The sequence below is a fragment of the Chanos chanos genome, chromosome 6 (genome assembly GCF_902362185.1).
Source record: "Chanos chanos chromosome 6, fChaCha1.1, whole genome shotgun sequence".
In the NCBI taxonomy this organism is placed as follows: Eukaryota; Metazoa; Chordata; class Actinopteri; order Gonorynchiformes; family Chanidae; genus Chanos; species Chanos chanos.
Window position 1 is genome coordinate 5,017,324 of NC_044500.1, and position 22,903 is coordinate 5,040,226.

The 22,903-nt window shown below is 39.4% G+C and overlaps 1 protein-coding gene across 1 annotated transcript in view; it reads left to right on the forward strand.

The window, feature by feature from the left end:
* LOC115814077 (NACHT, LRR and PYD domains-containing protein 12-like) overlaps positions 1-22,903 on the forward strand; it is a 52,418-nt gene that overhangs the window by 23,823 nt on the left and 5,692 nt on the right. Inside the window, exons 9-12 of the mRNA XM_030776797.1 lie at positions 5,155-5,352; positions 7,062-7,235; positions 7,881-8,054; positions 8,671-8,844. Of these exons, the coding sequence (XP_030632657.1) occupies positions 5,155-5,352; positions 7,062-7,235; positions 7,881-8,054; positions 8,671-8,844 (720 nt within the window). The remainder of the gene's footprint in view (positions 1-5,154; positions 5,353-7,061; positions 7,236-7,880; positions 8,055-8,670; positions 8,845-22,903) is intronic.

Sequence of the window (22,903 nt, forward strand, 5' to 3'; positions counted from 1 at the left end):
CATTGACCATTGGCCTAAGGAGCTCTGGTACCAGGTACACTTATGAGCTGCCTTATGCTCAAACATGGTCTTTCGTTATGGACAATCCATGACTCGTACAGAAGTCCAATAACAAAGCACCACTCGGATTCAGATCGGGTAGGCCGTTCCTCCCAATCACTCCCCTCCATGTCTCTCCATCATTGCCAATGTTAGCACTGAAGTCTCCCAGTAGAACTACCGAGTCCCCAGATGGTGTCTTCACTAGGACACTTTCCAGTGTATCTAGGAAGGCTGGGTACTCTGAGCTGCCATTCGGCGCGTACGCCGTCACGACAGTCAGAGATTTCCCCCCTGCAATCCGAAGGCGCAGTGAGGCAACCCTTTCGTTCACCGGGACAAACTCCAACACAGCGGCGCTCAGTCGGGGGCTAACAAGTAACCCCACAGCTGCCCGCCGCCTCTCACCCCAGGCAACTCCAGAGAAGGACAGAGTCCAGCCCCCATCCAGGAGTTTGGTTCCAGAGCCAAGGCTGTGCGTAGAAGTGAGCCCGACTATATCTAGTTGGTATCGCTCCACCTCCCGCACAAGTTCCGGCTCTTTCCCCCCCCAGAGAGGTGACATTCCACGTACCAAAAGCCAGTTTCTGTACCGTAAGTCCAGTCCGCTGGGGCCCTCGCCCCATCCTGCCACCCGTGTGGCATCACACCCAACCCCTATTTCTCCCCTCGCAGGTGGTGGGCCCACGAGAGATGTTAAATTCAAGTGTTTTGAAAACTCTCCGTAGTTCTTCAAAAATTATTTTATCATCTGTGCATGCATGTGGGTATATGTGTGACATTGCAGGCCAATCCATCAGGAAAGATCTGATTCACCTGTGCCCAGCTGTGTGTCCATGAAAAGTAACGGGTCTATGAATTATCAACCAGAATTCAAAGAGGGAGACTTTCCACCTGAACACAAGTAAGATCATTCTCAAAATTAAATCATGTTTGAGCACAGCAGAGAGCAGGACGCAAGTGCAGAGCAAGAGAGTGTTTTAATGAATGAGAGCAAAAATACAAACAGGTTGAAAAACAAACAGGGCTTGATGTAAAACAGGAGCACAGGGAACAGGCTGGATAACAGCAAACGGAGTTTCAGGCAGGACTAGAAAACACTGGATAAACAGGCTTAGAAATGTCATGCTCAGTGATTACGCTGAAAGTGAGGAGGCGGAGAAACAGAAGGGTGGTTACAGGTGAAAGAGATGATGAGAGGACAGGCCGATGATTAGTGGACTGGCGACACAGATCACTGAATGGCTGGAGTCAACGAGGTCGTCACAGTTCGTGACACTCTTCCACTGTTCAGTTTGACTCTTCAATGGCAATATTAACTAATAAATGAGTTTTTTCAATTTGTCTCTCTCTCTCAGATAAATGGATAGATAGACAGATAGATAGATAGATAGATTCTATAACTTTATCATGGCATACAAATATAATATACATTATATTGCCATATATATATATATATATAAAAATATAATATATAACTTTAAAAATTGGTATCTAGTTTGAGTATCCTTTATTTGAAATGCTTGGGATTTTTTCGGATTTTGGAGTATCTCCACGTGCATAATGAGAGTCTAAACACAAAATCTATTTATTTTTCATAGGCTATACACCTTGTACCAAGGCTTTGAACCGGTTCAAAGAATGAAAACGAAAACCAGAAACAATCGATATTTCTGTAGAAAATAGAACGAAACTAGAAATTTGATATTTTTTAATGTTCTGGAACAGAAACATTTATTTGAAGTAATGGTAACCGGTTAATAACATTATTTTTCCAATCTTTTAGTTATTACAACAAACTGAAATATTTTCTGCCTTCAATAACTTTGGTGTGGTGTTTACTTCCTGTTTTCTGTGATTGACAACAAAGCCACGGTGGATTTCAGCCTGAGGACAAATTGGACTGCAGCACTCCTATATAGTGATGCAATATGTTTTTGTAATGTTTTGTGACATTAGCGATAGAGACTATAGAGTAAAATATCTATCAATAGACATTTTTATACCATCTGAAAGATACAAAGTTGGTGTACACTGAACCATGAGAAACTTAGGGTCCATGTGGACAATCTGTGGTGTTTGGCATCACCTTCATTCCTTATTATGAATTTATATGTTACTCATAAGCAATAATATTCTTATACTTATTCACACATAAGTACTTAACAGAAAAAATAAGAAAATGTGAGAAAAAAAAAAAAAAAAAAGAAAAATGGCGTCATGTCGGTGCTCAAAGTTTCTGATTTTGGAGCATTTCGGATTTCAAATTTTTGGATTTGTTATGCTGTATTTTAATAAAGGCACGAACAACAGTAAAGGAAAGAGAGCGGTAATTTACAGTGTACCTGAAAGAAAACATGTATCAGTGATTGATCAGTGTCTGGAGGAGGTTTTCTGTTTAGAGAGAAGGACACAACTTGCATCTTCCCTAGCACCCCTTTCACACCTTTATTAAAACCAGGTCAGATCCCTCTGCTTGTACAATTAAGTCATGAATCATGAAATGAGCTTCAAAGTAGCACTAAATATGACAATAAAACACATTCAAAGGTGATATTTGTAATCAATAAGCTTCCGTGGGAACAGTTTCAATGTATTGTTGGCAGTGATAGTAACACCAAATTCTTGTGCTCCCACAAGATGAAGGGAGGTCACCTGATGTAGGGAAGGAACCGCTCTATTGAAAATTCCCCTAAATTAGTGTTTGAATTAAACAAAAGTTGCATATGACAATCAGAATATTCTGTTCTCAGTATATGAATTTACCATCCATTTTTACTTCTACTATTACTAATGTTATTTATGACTTGAGGATCATGTTGTGTCCACAGTGTCCATGAGGAGAGATCAGACAGTGAGTCCAGGAAGACAAACAGAACAACAGAAGAGACAATCAGCATCACAGAGGGAGAGTGTTCTGCAGACAGAAGGTAGAACCACAACCATGACCACACTCACTTTAGAGAGTGTAAAATCTAATGAAATACTGAGATATTTCCCTTCTGGCTACATAAAGACAGAGCAGTGAAATAGTATATTGCCGTATGCCTAAAATAGTACATCATTTAAATGGATGTTGTACATTTTATGGTTGATTTCATCAATTAAAAGGCAAAAACCGCTGTAAGACTATAATTTATGAAAAACAGAAACAAAATAAACTGCATGATATGTGAATTTAGTCTACAGTTGTCAACACATAGAGAAACGGTGCAGAAAAAGTGAAACACAGAATAAAGCATGAATTTGTTAAATAATGTGATTATTAATGCAAATTAATAAATATTTAAGGTGGTAAAAAATAAGCTAAATATCAGCTATTAATGGCTTACACTTCCATGAACTGTGTTTTATGTTTTTATATTTCATGTCACCTTCACCATATTACAAATCTTTAGAATATTCAAATACATAAAATGTATTGGAATATCAGACTGTATGTTTTACCTGAATATTTATATTTTATGTAAAACTGACATGTTGCATGGCTTTGTTGTGATTTCACAGATATGAATCTGCTTTGGATGAGACTGATGTCTATAAGAGATTCAAATCAGATCTGAGAGAGAAATTTCAGTGTGTTTGTGAAGATTTAACAAAACAGGGAAACCCTACACTTCTCAATGAGATCTACACAGAACTCTACATTATGCAGGGTGAAAGTGAACAGGTCAACAATGAACATGAGGTCAGACAGATTGAGACCGCATCCAGGAGAACAGCAACAGAAGACAAACCAATCAAATGCAATGACATATTTAAACCCTTACATGAACAAGACAAACCCATCAGAACTGTGCTGACAACAGGAGTCACTGGCATTGGAAAAACAGTCTCTGTGCAGAAGTTCATTCTAGACTGGGCTGAAGAGAAAGCCAATCACGATATCCACTTCATATTTCCACTTCCTTTCAGAGAGCTGAATTTGATGAAGGACCAAAAACACAGTCTGATGAGTTTACTTCATGGCCTTTTCAGTGAAAGCAAAATATTTGACAGCAATCAGCATAAAGTTCTTTTCATCTTTGATGGCCTGGATGAGTGTCGACTACCTCTGGATTTTCAAAACAATGAGAGTCTGTGTGATGTAACAGAGTCAACCTCAGTGCATGTGCTGCTGACAAACCTCATCAAGGGGAATTTGCTTCCCTCTGCTCTCATCTGGATAACCTCCCGACCAGCAGCAGTCAGTCAAATCCCTCCTCATTATGTTGACCAGGTCACTGAGATTCGAGGGTTTAATGATGAACAGAAGGTGGAGTACTTCAGGAAGAGAATCAGTGATCAGAACCTGGCCGACAGAATCATCTCACACATGAAGTCTTCAAGAAGCCTTTACATCATGTGCCACATACCAGTGTTCTGTTGGATTTCAGCCACTGTTCTAGAGAGAATTTTGGGTGAAGAAGAAGAGACAGGAGAGATTCCCACAACTCTGACACAAATGTACACACACTTTCTGTTTATTCAAATCGAAACCAAAGAAAAGCACAGTGAGAGCAGAGAGACAGACAAATTAATGATTTTCAAACTTGGGCAACTGGCTTTTCAGCAGCTGAAAAAAGGCAATGTGATCTTTTTTGAGGAAGACCTGAGAGAGTGTGGCATTGATGTGAGAGAAGCATCAGTGTACTCAGGAGTGTGCACCCAGATCTTTAGAGAGGAGTTAGGGCTGTACCAGGGGAAGGTGTTCTGCTTTACACATCTGAGCATTCAGGAACATCTTGCAGCTCTTTATGTTTATCTTTCCTTTATCAACAAGGGCAGGAATGTGTTTAACCAAAGTGTATTTTCCAAGTTTATGACGAAGATCAAAGGCGAAACTGTTTCTGATTTACACAAGAGGGCAGTAGATCAGGCCTTACAGAGCAAGACTGGACACCTGGACCTTTTCCTCCGCTTCCTTCTGGGCCTTTCAGTAAAGTCCAGTCAGAATCTATTACAAGAGTTGTCCACACGGATAGGAAATAGCGCACAGGATAGAGAGAGCACAGCTTTTTACATCAAGACAAGGATAAGAATGAATCCATCTCCAGAGAAATCCATCAATCTGTTCCATTGTCTCAATGAACTCAATGATCATTCTCTGGTGAATGAAGTCCAGCAATACCTGAGATCTGGGGTTCTGACTGAATCAAAACTCTCTCCATCTCAGTGGTCAGCTGTGGTGTTTGTGTTACTGACCTCAAAAGAAGAATTGGATGTGTTTGATCTACAGCAGTACACAAAGAGCACGGAGGACAACTCTTCTATAACATCAGATGAGGTGTTTCTGAATCTGCTTCCAGTGATCAAAGCATCCAGAATGGCCAAGTACGTTGATGCTGTTTTAATATGACTAACCACAGAGGAAGGTGTTGTTTCTAGAAACGATTATTTACTGATTGGGTAGAGGATGAGAGGGTTGACCTCAGGTCTGTGAGGGCTCGGGACTAAACTTCAAATAATAAAATTCTCCATATGGAGACTTCAGAGGGGTGTCCGAAAGAGCCACTGTCATGAGTAATTACTTGGAAAAGTCATGGAGTATTAGATTCTTTATTTTCTGTCCTGGAATTTTATCTAATAATTCAGTCATATTCATCTGTTCTTTTAATCCATGTGTGAAAATGCACATTAATATTTTAGCCTCTATAACTACTGTAACTGTCTCTGAAACCACCAACCAGAACCAGTGACTATAAAATGAGAATTAACTGTGTGTGTGTCCAATCCAATTTGACACGTACACAAGGATTATAATAGACTTTCTTAAAGTTGTATTATTAACATTGTTCTCAAGGATACTGTGTTTTTGGTTTTTATCTTTGTGTGTGTGTGTGTGTGTGTGTTTGTGTGTAACTGCAAGTTCAACTCTCAGATGTATTATTTATTTTTTCCAGACTCAGTTTGTGTGATCTGGAAGAGAAAAGTTGTGCAGCTCTGGCCTCAGCTCTCAGCTCAAACTCCTCTAGTCTGAGAGAACTGGATCTGAGTTACAATATACTGCTGGATTCAGGAGTGAAGTTGCTCTCTGCTGGCCTGGACAGTCCTCACTGTAAACTGGAGAAACTGAGGTAAGATCATCTCTCTGAGAGTCACACATGACCTGTTCTTCACTACAGCACATTCTCTAACTGTCACAGCCTGCACCTCCATTTTCTTTTGTTCTGTCTTTGTGCCCCTGCTCTGTCTGTCTCCGCCCCTCACCTGTTCCTGTTTGTCCCGATTATTAACCTTGTTAATTTGAACCAATCCTGTTTTGCCCTGTTTGGTTTCCCTCTGTATTTAAGCCCTAGTGTTTTCCTTGTCCTTTGTCTATCGTTGTTTGTGTATTTTGCGCACTGTCATGCTGCACCTTTTTGTTATCGGCTTTTGTTATCAGTTTGCTCTTGTATTTTAATCTTCAGTTTATCAGTAAAGTCTTCCGTTTTGTCACTTCAATCATCGTGTCTTTGCACTTGGGTCCTGCACCACACCACCAGCGTGACACTAACAGTGAGATGTTGTGAGAAAGATGTGCAGCATCATGATTAGATCTATAAATACTTTTTCTATATGCATGAAAACAGTTTTAATGTGAGTGTAAAATCTTTATGGTAATACTATAGTGACTGTGTGAATTGAGTTCAAATGAACCAATGGAGATGATCAGTGAGGAAAAAACGAGAAATTACTGTTTGTGTAAAATCCAGGAAACCTGAGTTCAACACAGACACATACACTAACACAAAGATAATTAAGAATGAGACCATCAGATTTGATCATTTTTCAAGGCTTATAATTTGAAATTGTTCCTAGATATAATTTGATTATACAATTTTTCTTTTTGTACTATAAACAATGGTAGTATAAAGGGATTATAAAAGGGTTTCTTAAAGTTGTATTATTTATATTGTTCTCAAGTATAGTGTGTTTCTGGTTGTTGTTGTTGTGTATGTGTGTGTGTGTGCTTGTGTGTGTGTGTACGGTGTACGTGTGTGTGTGTGTGTGTGTGTGTAACTGCATGTTCAACTCTCAGGTGCATTGTTTATTTTTTCCAGACTCAGTATGTGTAATCTGACAGAGAAAAGTTGTGAAGCTCTGGCCTCAGCTCTCAGCTCAAACTCCTCCAGTCTGAGAGAACTGGACCTGACTGATAATAATCTGCAGGATTCAGGAGTGGAACTGTTCTCTGCTGGCCTGGAGAGTCCTCACTGTAAACTGGAGATACTGAGGTAAGATCATCTCTCTGAGAGTCACACATGACCTGCTCTTCACTGCCATGCATTCTCTAGTGGTGAGTTTATACTGTAGATTTATACTCCTTCAGTCTCTAAAAACAAACAAACAAACAAATAAACAACAAAAACACTTCCAAATTTTAAATTGTGGATCTTTTATGCTGCACATAAGTTAAGCTGTGACTGATAAACCTTTACTGTGCGTCTGTCATTGCATGTTATGAGGAAAAAGTGCAGCACTACGATTGGATCTGTAAATATTTTTCTTTTTCAACATGCATTAAAAACATACATTAAAAACATGTCTAATGTGAATATGAAATGATATACCATAATATCATAGTGATTGTGCTCATTTTGTTCAAATGAACATATAGAAATTATGAGTGAGGATAAAATGAGAATTTACTGCGTGTGTCCAATCCAGTTTCACACTTACACAAGGATTATAATAGACTTTCTTAAAGTTGTATTATTAACATTGTTCTCTAGGATACTGTGTTTTTGGTTTTTGTCTTTTTATGTGTGTTTGCTCGTGTGTGTGTGTCTGTGTGTGTACGGTGTACGTGTCTGTGTGTGTATGTGTTTGTGTGTGTAACTGCAGGTTCAACTCTCAGATGTATTATTTATTTTTTCCAGACTTGATACGTGTAAACTGACAGAGAAAAGTTGTGCAGCTCTGGCCTCAGCTCTCAGCTCAAACTCCTCCAGTCTGAGAGAACTGGATCTGATTTGCAATAATCTGCAGGATTCAGGAGTGGAGTTGCTCTCTGCTGGCCTGGAGAGTCCTCACTGTAAACTGGAGATACTGAGGTAAGATCATCTCTCTGAGAGTCACATATGAAATGCTCTTCACTACAGCACATTCTCTCATGGTGAGTTTATACTGTAGATTTACACTCCTTCAGTCTCTAAAAACAAACAAACAAACAACAAAAAGCTTCCAAATTTTAAATTGTGGATCTTTTATGCTGCACATAAGTTAAGCTGTGACTGATAAACCTGTGTCATTGCATGTTATGAGGAAAAAGTGCAGCACTATGATTGGATCTGTAAATATTTTTCTTTTTCTACATGCATTAGAAACATACATTAAAACATGTCTAATGTGAATATGAAATGATGTACCATAATATCATAGTGATTGTGCTCATTTTGTTCAAATGAACATATAGAAATTATGAGTGAGGATAAAATGAGAATTTACTGCGTGTGTCCAATCCAGTTTCACACTTACACAAGGATTATAATAGACTTTCTTAAAGTTGTATTATTAACATTGTTCTCAAGGATACTGTGTATTTGGTTTTTTGTCTTCTTGTGTGTGTCTGTGCGTGTGTGTGTGTGTGTGTGTGTGTGTGTGTCTGTGTGTGTGTGTGTGTGTGTAACTGCAAGTTCAACTCTCAGATGTATTATTTATCTTTTCCAGACTGATTGCATGTTGTCTGACAGAGAAAAGTTGTGAAGTTCTGGCCTCAGCTCTCAGATCAAACTCCTCCAGTCTGAGAGAACTGGATCTGAGTTACAATAAACTGCAGGATTCAGGAGTGGAACTGCTCTCTGCTGGGCTGGAGAATCCTCACTGTAAACTGGAGATACTGAGGTAAGATCATCTCTCTGAGAGTCACACATGACCTGCTCTTCACTACAACACATTCTCTAATAGTGAGATGTTGTGAGAAAGATGTGCAGCATCATGATTAAATCTATAAATACTTTTCTTTTTCTATATGCGTTAAAGCATTTTTAATATGTATGTAGAATTATATAAGTAATGATATAAGCACGCTAACACAAAGATAATTAAAAATGAGACCGTCAGACATCTCATCATTTTTCAGGGCTGATGATCTGAAATGGGTGCCCCATGTTCATTCACTATATAGATACAGTAAACTTTTATGTAGTTATGTGATAAATCAGTACAGTATGTTTCTGAATAGTGAGTTTATAAATTGGTCGTGAGGACAGTTAGACATAATTTGATTTAACACCCTTTCTTTTTGTACTGCAGGCAACAGTAGTACAAATGGATTATGTTAGGGTTTCTTAAAGTTGTTTTATAAGCATGTTGTCAAGGACAGTGTATTTTTGTTTTTCTTTATTGTTGGGGTTTTTTTTGTTCCATTTGTCTGTGTGTGCGTGAATGTGTGTGTGTGTGTGTGTGTGTGTGTGTGTGTGTGTGTGTGTGTGTGTGTGTGTGGACTGTACTAGGGATTTGGGGGTATTTTAGGTCATTAAAAATGAGCTTTAAAATAAAGACAACAGATGGTCTTCAATAATAATGTATTGATTCTCCTCCCCCTGTTGAAAGTGTGAAGAGTGTGTCTCTGTTCTCTCTGTAGGCTGGAATATTGTGATCTCACAGATGAAGGCTGTGCTGCTCTGGCTTCAGCTCTGAAATCAAACCCCTCATACCTGAGAGAACTGTATCTGTATGGCAATGATAACATAGGAGACACAGGAAAGAATCTTCTCTCTGCTCTACAGGATGATCCGCAGTATAAACTTCAGAATCTAAAGTAATTAAAGTAAAGGAACACCCACTTCTTCTTCTTCACTTAATGACCTGAAACTTCATATTGTCATGGTCACTACACACGGGCATGTATTTTATGGACTATTGTCTGTAACATATTTTCCTGGGTAGAAAGATACATTTGCCAAAAGGGGGGAGAAAGGAGAGAGAGCAGCTGACTTTGCTCCTACAAGTCTCCTGATCTCGCCACAGTACTTTAGTCTCTGATCTTCCCACAGCACTGATAAACACTGATAAACACTGAGGGGGCAGGAGGTATATAGATAATAGTGTGTGTTGTATTGATTTCCTGCTCTTGGTGAAATCTCTCAGTGTCGAATTGTTTTGATCGAGATTAGAAATGATACATTCAGCTCTCACTGTGTCCCTAAGAGAACTCATACAAACGCACATAGATTTGGGCTGATCTAGAAGTTATAGCATTAATATTTCAGTTGAACCTTTAATATCTACTACATTTAAACATTTTTTTCTGCAAAATCATTTCATATAATCTCACTCACTCACTATCTAAGCCGCTTATCCTGATTCGGGTCGCAGGGGCAGCTGGAGCCTATCCCAGCGCTCATAGGGCAAAAGGTGGGGAAACACCCTGGACAGGTCGCCAGTCCATCACAGGGCAGACACACAGACAAACACACTCACGCACACATTCATACCTAGGGGCAGTTTAGTGTCTCAAATTCACCTAGCCTGCATGTCTTTGGACTGTGGGAGGAAACCCACGCAGACACAGGGAGAACATGCAAACCGGGAGTCAAACCCGAGACCTTCTTGGTGTGAGGCAACAGCACTACCCACTGCACCACCATGCCGCCCCTTAATATAATCTTCATCAACAAAATGAGCTTTTCATTAATATCTCTGCTCTTTCCTCCATTCACTTCTCTCCAGAATCTTTTGATTTTGGTGCCGTCTAAAGTCTGTTCTGGAGAAAAGTTACTGTCCATGCTGTAATTGGGCCAAACTGGATCCCTGTGTGGTCCATGAAGTGGTGATGAGGTGATGCTGAGTGGAGTGGATCAGGACTGTCTGACTGACTCACTGATTCCTCTACAGCATCTCCTCTGATACAGTGACTCTCCTCTACACATTCAACTCCACAGTCACTCACTCACTCTAAACTCTCATCAGCAACACAGGACAGGGCTCTCATCTCCTTTACTCACTTAAACTGTATGAGTTTTCTTATTTCAAATGTTTAATATTCTTGTTGTGGAGAACATTTATTTCATTTCATTTATGTATTTGTCAGTTGGACTATAACTTTCTAAATGTTGATAATGAATGGGAAACTAGAAAATGAGCAATGTTAGAATTGTCTACATGGTCTGGTTAATGTGCTCTGAGTCATTCCGCTGTTTACATTTAATACTGTGCTTATGTGTTGTATTTCAATATTTTGGTTGTTTACAGTCTAACATTTAGATCCTAATTTTGAAAAAAAAAAAAAAAAGAATGTAACTGCTTTCTGAGAGGAGATTCCAGTAAAAAAAAAAAAAGAAAAAATAGTACAACAGATGTGATAAAGCCTTCACTTTTGGAAAAAAAAATTCTTTCTTCCACAACACAGCTACACGCACACACACACACACACACACACACACTCACAGACGCTAATCTTTTAAACACATGGTATGAGGAGTTAAATAAACAATATATATATATATATATTCATCCACCGACTTCACCAACTGTTTCTTCCATACAGTCACTGTGCTTCCCCCCAGATTGGAGATATCGGTCAATACTTTAAAATGACAGCTTAAATGTTTAAAGAACATGACTTTCCTTTTTAAAAGAAGCACAAGCACTATCAAGCAAAAGCAGCTATGGTGAGTCAAGCACAATAACAAGATCCCTAAACCCTCATGACAGATCTGTGATCAGTCAAGGCGTCTCACAAATGACACGTTACAGTACTGCCGTGGTAACCTGTTCAGCTCTATGACAGAAAATGAAAGAATTATATCAAGTGTTGTTTTGTATCAGGTGATGTCAAACAAAGGATACAGTGAGTGATTAGTGAAAGTTTAAATACATTTCTTGATTGCCTTTTCGCAACACCTGAGTCTGAATTACATACAAGCATCAATACATCAATCAGCCTGGGAACTGGAAGAAAGTTGAGTGCAGTCTTCTCTTTGGCCAGGAAGCTCTTTCTCCAGCACCAGTCTCAGCCTGTAGCAATGAGACATCATCAAGGGAGAACATATTTTCCTGGGTAGAAAGATACATTTGCTTGGGCTTGAGGCTGCTCTGCTTATCTGGGGCCCTTACCAGTGGGCCGATCACGTGCCATGTGTCCATATCCTTCACTGTTGTAGCATCTCAACCTGAAGGAGTCATGAGTCATGAGGCCTGCTTTGATGCAGCAGTGATACAGAGGAACTACAAACCAGACCAATACTCTTCACTCCTCAAATATGCAGTACAAAAAATATAGTAAAAACAATTAGTCCAACTGTAGTTCCTCTTTGGCCCTCATAAAATGATTGCTATGACTAGCAGGGCAGAGGAACAACAAACCAGACCAATACTCTTCACTCCTCAAATATGCAGTACAAAAAATATAGTAAAAACAATTAGTCCAACATCACCATTCACATATATTCACAAGCATTGCTGAATGCCACACTGATCCAGGAAAGAAAAGAGGAGTAATGAAAAATACTGATTATGGGAGAATGGTAACTGATGGTCACACAATGTAATTAAACCATAAGACCATCTGAGGAGATCAGAATGGGTTTGGATAAGGGTGAGTAACTGAATACAGCAGAGTTTACTTCCCACTCAGTCTGAGTTCACCACCTACATAAACACCCTGTTTCTCTCTCTCTCTCTCTCTCTCTCTCTCTCTCTCTTTCTCTCTCTCTCTCTCTCATATGTTTATATGTGTAACTTTCCATTTTCATCTGCGCTGAGTTCAAAAATGGCACAGTGTCTTCTCATTTCACTAAACACACAAAGATGAGAGAGCAGTTCATTGACACACAGCTTTGTTTGTTTATTGTAATGATGACACATTGTTCATTGATAAACTGTGTAAACTGACTGAAGAGGGCAGCATTTAACTTTGTTTATTGCCCGTGCATGTTGAGATATAACTACAGTGTGTGTGAGTGTGAATTTATGTAAGTGTAAGATCATTAGAGGGTCTAGTGTCCTCAGTCCTTCACTGTTCTGTGTGTCCACTGCTCTGGTGGGAAGACACTCTGAGGAGTTACCTGTGAACATTCAGTCTCTATGTGTCTCATCAGGTTTCCTGCTGTGTGAACCATTACTCTTAGCACTCACAGGTATTTTCTTTTCAGTTCAGGGCTTTATCGGTTGATTGGCATGGGCTGTGGTGAAACCAGTGTCCAATCAGCTGTCTAAATTTGAGAAATAGAAAATGCCAGTTGTCTTTATTTTCATTAATATCCTAAAGAGATCAATGCAGTATGTTAAACTAATATGAAAACAGTCACACAAATTCCTCATTTTGATTATTTCATTATTTCATTCATTGTTTTATTCTTTTTCACCCCCCATTCATATTTCAGTGGCTAATATAAATGAACACACATTCATTTAATCCAATAACCATTAAAATGACTATGAAGTTTTAATAGTATATTCAGTAAATGAATAAACAGTGTAGCGATCATATGTGACTACTGGTAAAATGTTCAGTGATACTCAAATACTGTCGTGGGGCCAACCCCCCCCCCCCCACACACACAAATATATGTCTCTGTCTCCGTCTCCCTCTCTCTCTCTCTCTCTCTCTCTCTCTCTCTCACTGCCTCTCATACAGCCACCAGGGGGAGCTAGGGACTTGGAAGGTAATTTCCCTGTGTTTGCACCAAGTCAGGAGTGGACTGACAGGAAAACTGAAAGTATCGCCAGCCTGGCTCCATTTTGTGAAACGGCTGAGGAATCTGAAACTCTTCAAACCAGCAGACAAACAGTAAGATATTATACAATAATGTGCCATGATTAATGCATAAAGTGCATACACGATAGGTCAATATTTAGTCATATTACTATAGAAAAAGAAAAAAAAGAAAAAGAAAAAACGTTACATTGGTGTAAACAAAGTTAAACTACAGTAATACTAAGAGTATGCTGAGTAACTACAGCAATGCTGAGTGTAAAAAAAAATATATATATGGTTGACTTCAGCAACATGGAAAGGTTTCCTGGCTGGCAATTGTTTTTGTTTAAATGTGTGCATTACAATGTGGGAGCTTTCTTCTGACTGTAGTTCCTCTTTGGCCCTCATAAAATGACTTCTCTGACTAGCAGGGCTGCACGATATTTTGATTTCATTTGCAAAAAAACAGAAAGAAAGCGACTTTTAAACTTTGATAAATCTCACAAAATGGTTGCGTAACGATGTTTTGCGTATACTGTGCAGTTTTTATGTGTTTCTAGGTCACGTGTGGGGATATGTAGAAATGTGTAGAAATGTCATGTGTGCGGCATTGACAGATATGCTAATCAGCAGGCAGTCGTTTGTGGATTCAAATACTTTGTCTAAAATGAGTCTCTGTGGAGAGAATGAGGAGGACAGCACTGCTTCTCAACACACAGGGTACGTGATAATGATTATAGTATGGTTGGGGGATAGGTGTGTGTTGTGTGCGTGTGTGTGTGTGTGTGTGAGAGAGAGAGAGAGAGAGAGAGGGGGAGAGAGGGGAGCACACAGGTGTAGTTGTGCGTCGTGTATAATGTGTGTGCAGGCCCGTGTTTATGTCTGTGAGCCTTTCATTTCTGAGCTTTGGCAATTTATATTAAAAAAAAAAAAATCTTTTCATGTAGTCTGTTACCTGTAAGAGTGTGAAATGATACCTGTATGATTGTCTGTGTGAGGTTTTTTTTTGGTGAATGACTGTATAGATGTGTGTTTCTTAGAGCTTTGTAGGAAAGAAAATCAAAGTGAAATAACGTGCTGAAATGTATAGTGTTAGAGGGGTGCATGAGAGGGGAGGGGTCAGCTTAGTCAATGTGTTGCATCGTGTGTGTGTGTGTGTGTGTGTGTGCATGTGTGTGTGTGTGTGCGTGTGTGTGTGTGTGTATGTGCGTGTGTGTAAGAGAGAGAGAGAGAGAGAGTTTGAAACCTATCATTGTTTTTCAACAAGGAGAGTTCACTGATTTATTGACGGATTAGGATTTGTTGAGGTGCTAATGAGTAATACTGTGTTTTAATCAAAACTAGTTCTGCTTTCCACTTAAATCTCCAACTGATCAAAAAAAAGTCAAAGAATGTGTTTTGTTGAAGACCAGTCCATCAGGAGAGACCAGACTCATGCGTACCCAGCTGTGTGTCCATGAAGAGTGACAGATCCATGGATTTAACTCTAGGATTTAAAGATGGAGACTTTCCTCCTGAACACAGGCAAGATATCATCATAGTTCAATCATGTTTATTACACTCCTCCTGAGTAAATGTCTAATTTTACTCTTTAATGGTGACATTAACTAGTAAATGAAGTGTGTGAGTTTGTGTGTGTGTGTGTGTCTGTGTGTTTTCTCTCTCTCACTCTGTCTCTCTCTGTCTCACTGTCTGTAGGTGAGACAGGGAGAGAAACAGCAGTGTGTGGTGTGTGTGTGTGTGTGTGTGTCTGTGTGTTTTCTCTCTCTCACATTGTCTCTCTCTGTCTCACTGTCTGTAGGTGAGACAGGGAGAGAAACAGCAGTGTATGTGTGTGTGTGTGTGTGCCTGTGTGTTTTCTCTCTCTCACACTGTCTCTCTCTGTCTCACTGTCTGTAGATGAGACAGGGAGAGAAACAGCAGTGTGTGTGTGTGTGTCTGTGTGTGTCTGTGTCTGTGTGTGTGTGTGTGTGTGTGTGTGTGTGTGCGTGTGTTTGTTTGTGTGCGTGAGTGCATACTTGCATGTGTGTATTTGTGATTTGTGATTGTGTGAAACATAAGTAATGGATTTTCAAGATGACCAGTTCACTGATGTATTAACAAATTAGGGTTTGTTGAAGTGCTCATAAATTGTGTATGAAAAATCAAAACTAGTTCTCCTTTGATTTATGTAGTCAATTGATCAAAAAAGAGCCAGTGTGTTCTGTGTTGAAGGCCAATCCATAAGGAGAGACCAGACTCACCTGTACCCAGCTGTGTGTCCATGAAGACTGACGCGTCCATGGATTGTCCAATAAAGTTCAAAGGAAACTTTCCTCCTGAACACAGGTAAGATTCTGTCAAAACTGAATCATGTTTATGACACTCTTCCTGATGAAGCGCTACAGTAGGGATATTTACTGAAGCATTTGATGTGTTTGAATGCAGCTGAGAATGCTGTCAAACACATATAGGACATACTCACCAAGCCCTACAACACATAGGGTGGTACAGTTATCCTACAACTAGACATTACCATGCCTTGGATATGATAATGAACTAGTGGCTAAATAAAGCATGGGTCAGGTTTCACTCTTTACACGGCTGTTCAGTGTTGATGTGAATTTGAGCAAATAACCTAACTATTATGGTGTCAAGCCAATGGTATAGATCAGTTCTGGTTAGTGGTTCACTGTGAATATTGGACTTGATACTAATATCACTTATGAGTGTGCATTTAGACGGGGTCTTTGAGCTTAGTAATGGCATGTGAGAGTGTCAAAGTGTGTTCCGTTACCTTCATAGATAAGCCTAACGCCTCATGTTAAGCACAGTCTATGGCTTGGAAAAGTCCCCTTGCTAATATTGTTAATAGAGCTGGTAGCAAGATTCTGTTTAACTCAAGATGTCTCATTGCTCCTCATTTAAACCTATTATATTGTCTAGGGATGTAAGGATTCTCTGAAACAATCAGCAGTCTGAATATAATGATTCAGTGATTTGATTCGGTGCAATGCAATACGATGCAATCTGATACAGTGCTTAACAGATTATTAAATGAATGCGTGAGTGAGTAGAGCATTTTACATGCAGACATTTAGTCAAGCACTCATACTCATGTAGAGGGGATAGCATTTCTAGTTCCTTCAAATTCCTTGTCAGTGTTAACGATGTTTGGTCTGCCTTAGCAGAGGTGATAGCATTTCTAATTTCTTCAAATGTCTATGTTTTATCACGGTTCTCTCTGGACTCTGGTAAGTGGTTCTCTCTGGTAAGTGGTGTTAGCACTGGTAGTCACTTTCAATCCCTGTATGTAGTAATCTTCATGCTGACATTAACATATCTGTGGCTGTGACATTAACATTTATGGGGCATCCACTTGCTTGGGAACTCACCATGTGAGTGCTGGTTTGTTTATTGTGAGGAGTGCTAAGTTTATTTGTTTTGAGGGTTTTTTTTTGGTTTTTTTGTGCTTCTTCCATTATTCTGGACTGGTGGTCAGTCCATTTAATGCAGTACTTATTGGGGTAGGCCCTAACCTCCCATCGGTCTGGTAGGCTCCTCGTTTAAGGTGTGTGATGTTCAGACCTAACTTTTCTGCAACATTAGTGATGCTATAATTGTTGTGCTGTGTCTATGTTTGTACTGGCATTGGTCTAGCGTGATGGGTGTCAGTAACTGATCAGATTTCATGTGTCTTGTTATTTTTCATCTTGGAATTTTTATTGTCCCTCTTTTTATTTGGTCAGTGGCCCTGTATTTATTTGACCAGCTGACACCAGTTCAGACATTTTCAAGTGTGTATTTGAATTTATCAGGTGTGTTGTTTTGGTTATGTGTTTTGTGTCTGAGTGTGATATCTTTCCTTTTGTACACCAGGATTGGGTATCAAGAACCGGTTCCAAGTTGGAACCAGTTTCAAATTTCTAAGAACCATAGATTCGATAAGACATGTGCTTTTCGGGTTCCTAACTTTTGCATTTTTCAGTCAACTTCAGCAAGCATTTTACAGTCCATAATAGTTTCGGTTATCTGCCAGGACCTGATACGCTGACGTAACGTCACGTCCTTTGTTACACAGTACGTCGAAAAGCTTGTGAGAAGAGACTCTTCTGTTTACTTCCTGGACCATGACTAACTGCAGAAAATGATCAAAAGTTTGGCTTGGCTTCACTAAAAAAAGATAACGACACAGCAAAATGCTACAATGGAGTATTAGGGCCACACTGAGTAAAAAAAAAAAATCAGAGAATAAAGTCGTAATTGAGAGAGGAAAAAACAGTCATAATATTATGAGAATGAAGTCGTAATTTAAGGAGAATAAAGTCATAATATTTCAAGAAAAAAGTCTTAATATTACAAGAATACAGAAATAATAAAATTGCAAAATTTCGGTTTGTCTCAGAGACAGAATTCATGAGAATTTAGTGTATTTACAAGAAAACAGAGGTGTCAGTCATTGACCAGTGTCTGGATCTCCCCTAGAATTCCTTTTACACAATAGTGCACAACCTTTATTAAAACCACATGAGACCTCTCTGCTTGTGCAAGTAAATCACAGACCATGAAATAAGCCTCAAAGCCTCACCAAACATGACAATAAAATACATTCAAACATGATATTTGAAGTACATGAGCTTCCACGGGAACAATTTCAACAGACTTCACTCTAGCATTTACAGATCATCTCCTGCTACAGGCAAAGAGCAAGGTCAGCTATTGGCACACAGTGATAGTCACACCAAATTCCTGTGCTCCCACAAGATGAATAGAAGCCTCTTGATGTAGGGAAAGGACAGTGCTGCTGAAAATTCCCGCAGATTAGTGATTAAGGTTTAAATGCAACCAAGCTTGTATGTGACATAATAGATATTCTGTTTTTAATATGTGAATTTACAATTTACTGCCACCATTACTACAGTTATTTATAACTTGAGGATCATGTTGTGTCTACAGTGTCCATGAGGAGAGATCAGATGACGAGTCCAGGAAAATGAACAGAACAACAGAAGAGAAAATCAGCATCAGAGAAGAAGAGTGTTCTGCAGACAGAAGGTAGAACCACAGCTATGACCACACTCACTTTAGAGAGTGAAAAAGCTTATGAAATGTTTGACAAACTCTTTCAGTTTAGCTTTTAAATAAAGAGAAAACAAAGAAACAGTATATTGTTGTATGAATGGCAGAGGGTATCATTTAAACAGATGTAAATTCCATAAATTAAAAAACAGAAAACACAGTAAAACAAGAATTGATAAAATATGGAGTCAGATAAGCTTCAGTTTGTGTGAGTTTACTCTACAGTGCTCAGCACATAGAGGAAAGACACAAAAAGTGTCATGAACTTGAGGCTGTGCTGGATGCATGTACAGGTTAGCTCTGTTTTTAATAAAGCAGGCTTAATAAAATTTCAAGGCTCTTACAGGATTCTTGATGCAGATTTCAGCTTAGGACTTCATGGTGACACTTCCACACCGCAAGACAAGGACAAAGCAAGAGTATATATACTAAACAGAACAGGGGGCATTCAAACAGTCTTTTTTGCTTAGGAAGGTTCCTAACTGAGTGAAATGACTAAATCTAAGTGGCAGCCGTGATGAAAGCTGATCAAATTCTCTAAATGCTAAGGAAAGGTGCCTCAGTGCTTCCTTTCCTGTCTCCTTTAGCATAGGGTGCACTGGACCATCCTTTTTATGTAAGGAAGGGAGACACAGCTGTCCCACAAGCCCTTGCAACAGCAACGTTCAGCTGCTCACGAAAACAAACGATCAACATGACCGACGAAGGATATGAGACATTTTTAGCCAGATGATGTTTTTAACTGAGCGTGTTTAAAACTTAAGAATTATATGTACAGTAGTAGATTTGCAGTCCTATATTATTTCCAGTTCCAGTTATTTCCATGCAGGCATACTAATTGGGATTTGTGTCAGTAAATATGAGTGGACAGGAGGGTGTGCATGAGCAAGCATTCTCAGTATGACAACCATTTCATTTCACTTTTGTGACTGGTAGCCTATATTCCTTCTCTATTTCAATTTCAACTTTGGTAATGAAGTAACATTTTGCACCAGGTTGTCCACATTTATGTAGCCTGCATGAAACATGTTAAGAACACTTAGGGCGAAGTATCTAAGATGTGCTCTTAGCAGTCCATCTTCAGAACATTGTAGTTCCACCACAGCAAACCTACGTCAATAACTTCCGCCGCCACATAATTTAGTAGCCGAGTGTAAGTGCAGTCGGATTCCCTCATGATGTTTTCCAGCGAGGTCAAGGAAAGGTTGTTAGGACAGGACATAGGATGTCATTTTTTTTTACCATTTGGAGGCACCCCAGGGCTGGCTAAACTGACAGAGATGCAACGAATGGTATAATTAACAAGATTAACCAAGGGAAACCAGGAAGACCATATGCAAAACTAACATAAAATGACCAGCAGGGGGGAGATAGAACCATGGGATGATAAAAGGTTAAAACACATAGAAAGCATGTTTTTGCTAAAAGAAAAAAAAAAGACTTTATTGCTGCAGATGGGTGAAGATTTAAATAAGCATGTTTAAAAAGGCCAAAAAATAACAAATAGAGGCTTAAACTTCACTTTTCCATATGCTCTGTTGTGTATCATTTCATGTCAGCTTCTATCTGCCTATGTTACAAATCTTTAGAACGTTCAAATAAATAAAATGGATTAAAATGATTGTATGTTTTGTCAATTATTTGTGTTCTCTGTAAAACTAACTGACTGTATGATTTTGTTGTGGTCTGACAGACATGAATCTGCACTTGATGAGACTGAAGTCGATCAGAAACACAAATCAAATCTGAGAGAGAAATTTCAGTTTCTCTGTGATGCTTTAACAAAACAGGGAAACCCTACACTTCTCAGTGAGATCTACACAGAGCTCTACATTATGCAGGGTGGAAGTGAAGAAGTCAATAATGAACATGAGGTCAGACAGATTGAGACAGCATCTAGGAGAACAGCAACAGAGGACACAACAATCAAATGCAATGACATATTTAAACCCTTACCTGGACAAGACAAACCCATCAGAACTGTGCTGACAACAGGAGTTGCTGGCATTGGAAAAACTGTCTCTGTACAGAAGTTCATTCTAGACTGGGCTGAAGGGAAAGCCAATCAGGATATCCACTTCATATTTCCACTTCCTTTCAGAGAGCTGAATTTGATGAGGGACCAAAAACACAGTCTAATGAGTTTACTTCATGGCCTTTTCAGGGAAAGCAAAGTATTTGACAGCAATCAGCATAAAGTTCTTTTCATCTTTGATGGCCTGGATGAGTGTCGACTACCTCTGGATTTTCAGAGCAATAAGAGTCTGTGTGATATAACAGAGTCAACTTCAGTGGATGTGCTGCTGACAAACCTCATACAGGGGAATCTGCTTCCCTCTGCTCTCATCTGGATCACCTCCCGACCAGCAGCAGCCAATCAAATCCCTCCTCAATATGTTGACCAGGTCACTGAGATTCGAGGGTTTAATGATGAACAGAAGGTGGAGTACTTCAGGAAGAGAATCAGAGATCAGAACATGGCCAACAGAATCATCTCACACATGAAGTCTTCAAGGAGCCTTTATATCATGTGTCACATTCCGGTGTTCTGTTGGATTTCAGTCACTGTTCTAGAGAGAATGTGGGATGAAGAAAAGAAAGGAAAGATCCCAACAACTCTGACTCAAATGTATACACACTTTCTGTTCATTCAGATCAGAATCGTTCAAAAAAAGTACAGCAAGGGCAAAGAGACAAACGAAGAAATGATTTGCAAACTGGGGCGACTGGCTTTTCAGCAGCTGGAAAAGGGCAATCTGATCTTCTATGATGAAGACCTGAGAGAGTGCGGCATTGATGTGAGAGAAGCATCAGTGTACTCAGGAGTGTGCACCCAGATCTTTAGAGAGGAGTTAGGGCTGTACCAGGGGAAGGTGTTCTGCTTTACACATCTGAGCATTCAGGAACATCTCTCAGCTCTTTATGTTTATCTGTCTTTTATCAACAAGAGCAGGAATGTGTTTAACCAAAGTGTATTTTCCAAGTTTATGATCAATGTCAAAGGTGAGACTGTTTTTGACCTACACAAGGGTGCAGTGGATCAGGCTTTACAGAGCAAGAATGGACACTTTGATCTTTTCCTTCGTTTCTTTCTGGGCCTTTCACTGGAGTCCAATCAGAATCTATTACAAGATGTACTGACACAGACAGGAAGCGACTCACACAGCAGTGAGATGACAGTCAAATACATCAAGAGGAAGATCAAAGAGAATCCATCTCCAGAGAAATCCATCAATCTGTTCTACTGTCTGAATGAACTCAATGATCATTCTCTGGTGGAAGAAGTCCAGCATTACCTGAGCTCAGAGAATCTGAGCAAAACGAACCTCTCTCCATCTCAGTGGTCAGCTGTGGTGTTTGTGTTACTGACTTCAGAAGAAAGGCTGGATGTGTTTGATCTACGACAGTACACACAGAGCATCACCTGCATCACCAGCTCCTCTATGACTTCAGATGATTCTTCTCTTCTTCTGAATCTGCTGCCAGTGGTCAAAGCATCCAGAATAGCTCTGTAAGTTGATACTAATTACAACTCGCTAACTGCAGAGGAATTGATTGTGTGTAGAGATCTTTATTTAATGATTGGATAGAGTATGGGAGGGTTGACTTCAATTCTGTGAAGACTTAGGGCTCCACCTCAATCAATAAAGTTCTCCATTTGGGGACATTAGAGGGGTATCTGAAAGGGCAACTGTCATAAAAATTATGGAATATTAAATTGTTTTCCAGTCCTGAAAATTTATCTAATAATTCTGTCATGAGTGGATGGATGACTGGATGTTAAACTGTTGTGCAGTTATTTTTGTGTGTGTCTATGTGTGTCTGTGTGTGCATGTGTGTGTCTGTGGGTCTGACACTTCAATATATATGATGTTTTCCAGGCTGAATTGTTGTTAACTGGAAAGAACTATCTGAATATCAATAGGAAATGTTGATCACAGTGTATGCAGTTATGCGTGTGTGCGTGTGTATGTGTGTGTGTGTGCTGAGTGACTAGAGAAGTTTGAGTTTGATGTGCAGGTGTGCCCTCTCATTTGCAGGTGTAGTGATTGTAAATTGACAGAGAAAATTTGTCATTGCAGTATCTGGGCATAATTTTCAACTGATGAAACTAAAACGTGTTCAGGGTGTTTATTTTATTTATAGTATTACTAATGTGTGTTGTACTAAATGACTCCCATAATACAAAGAGATCACTCCAAT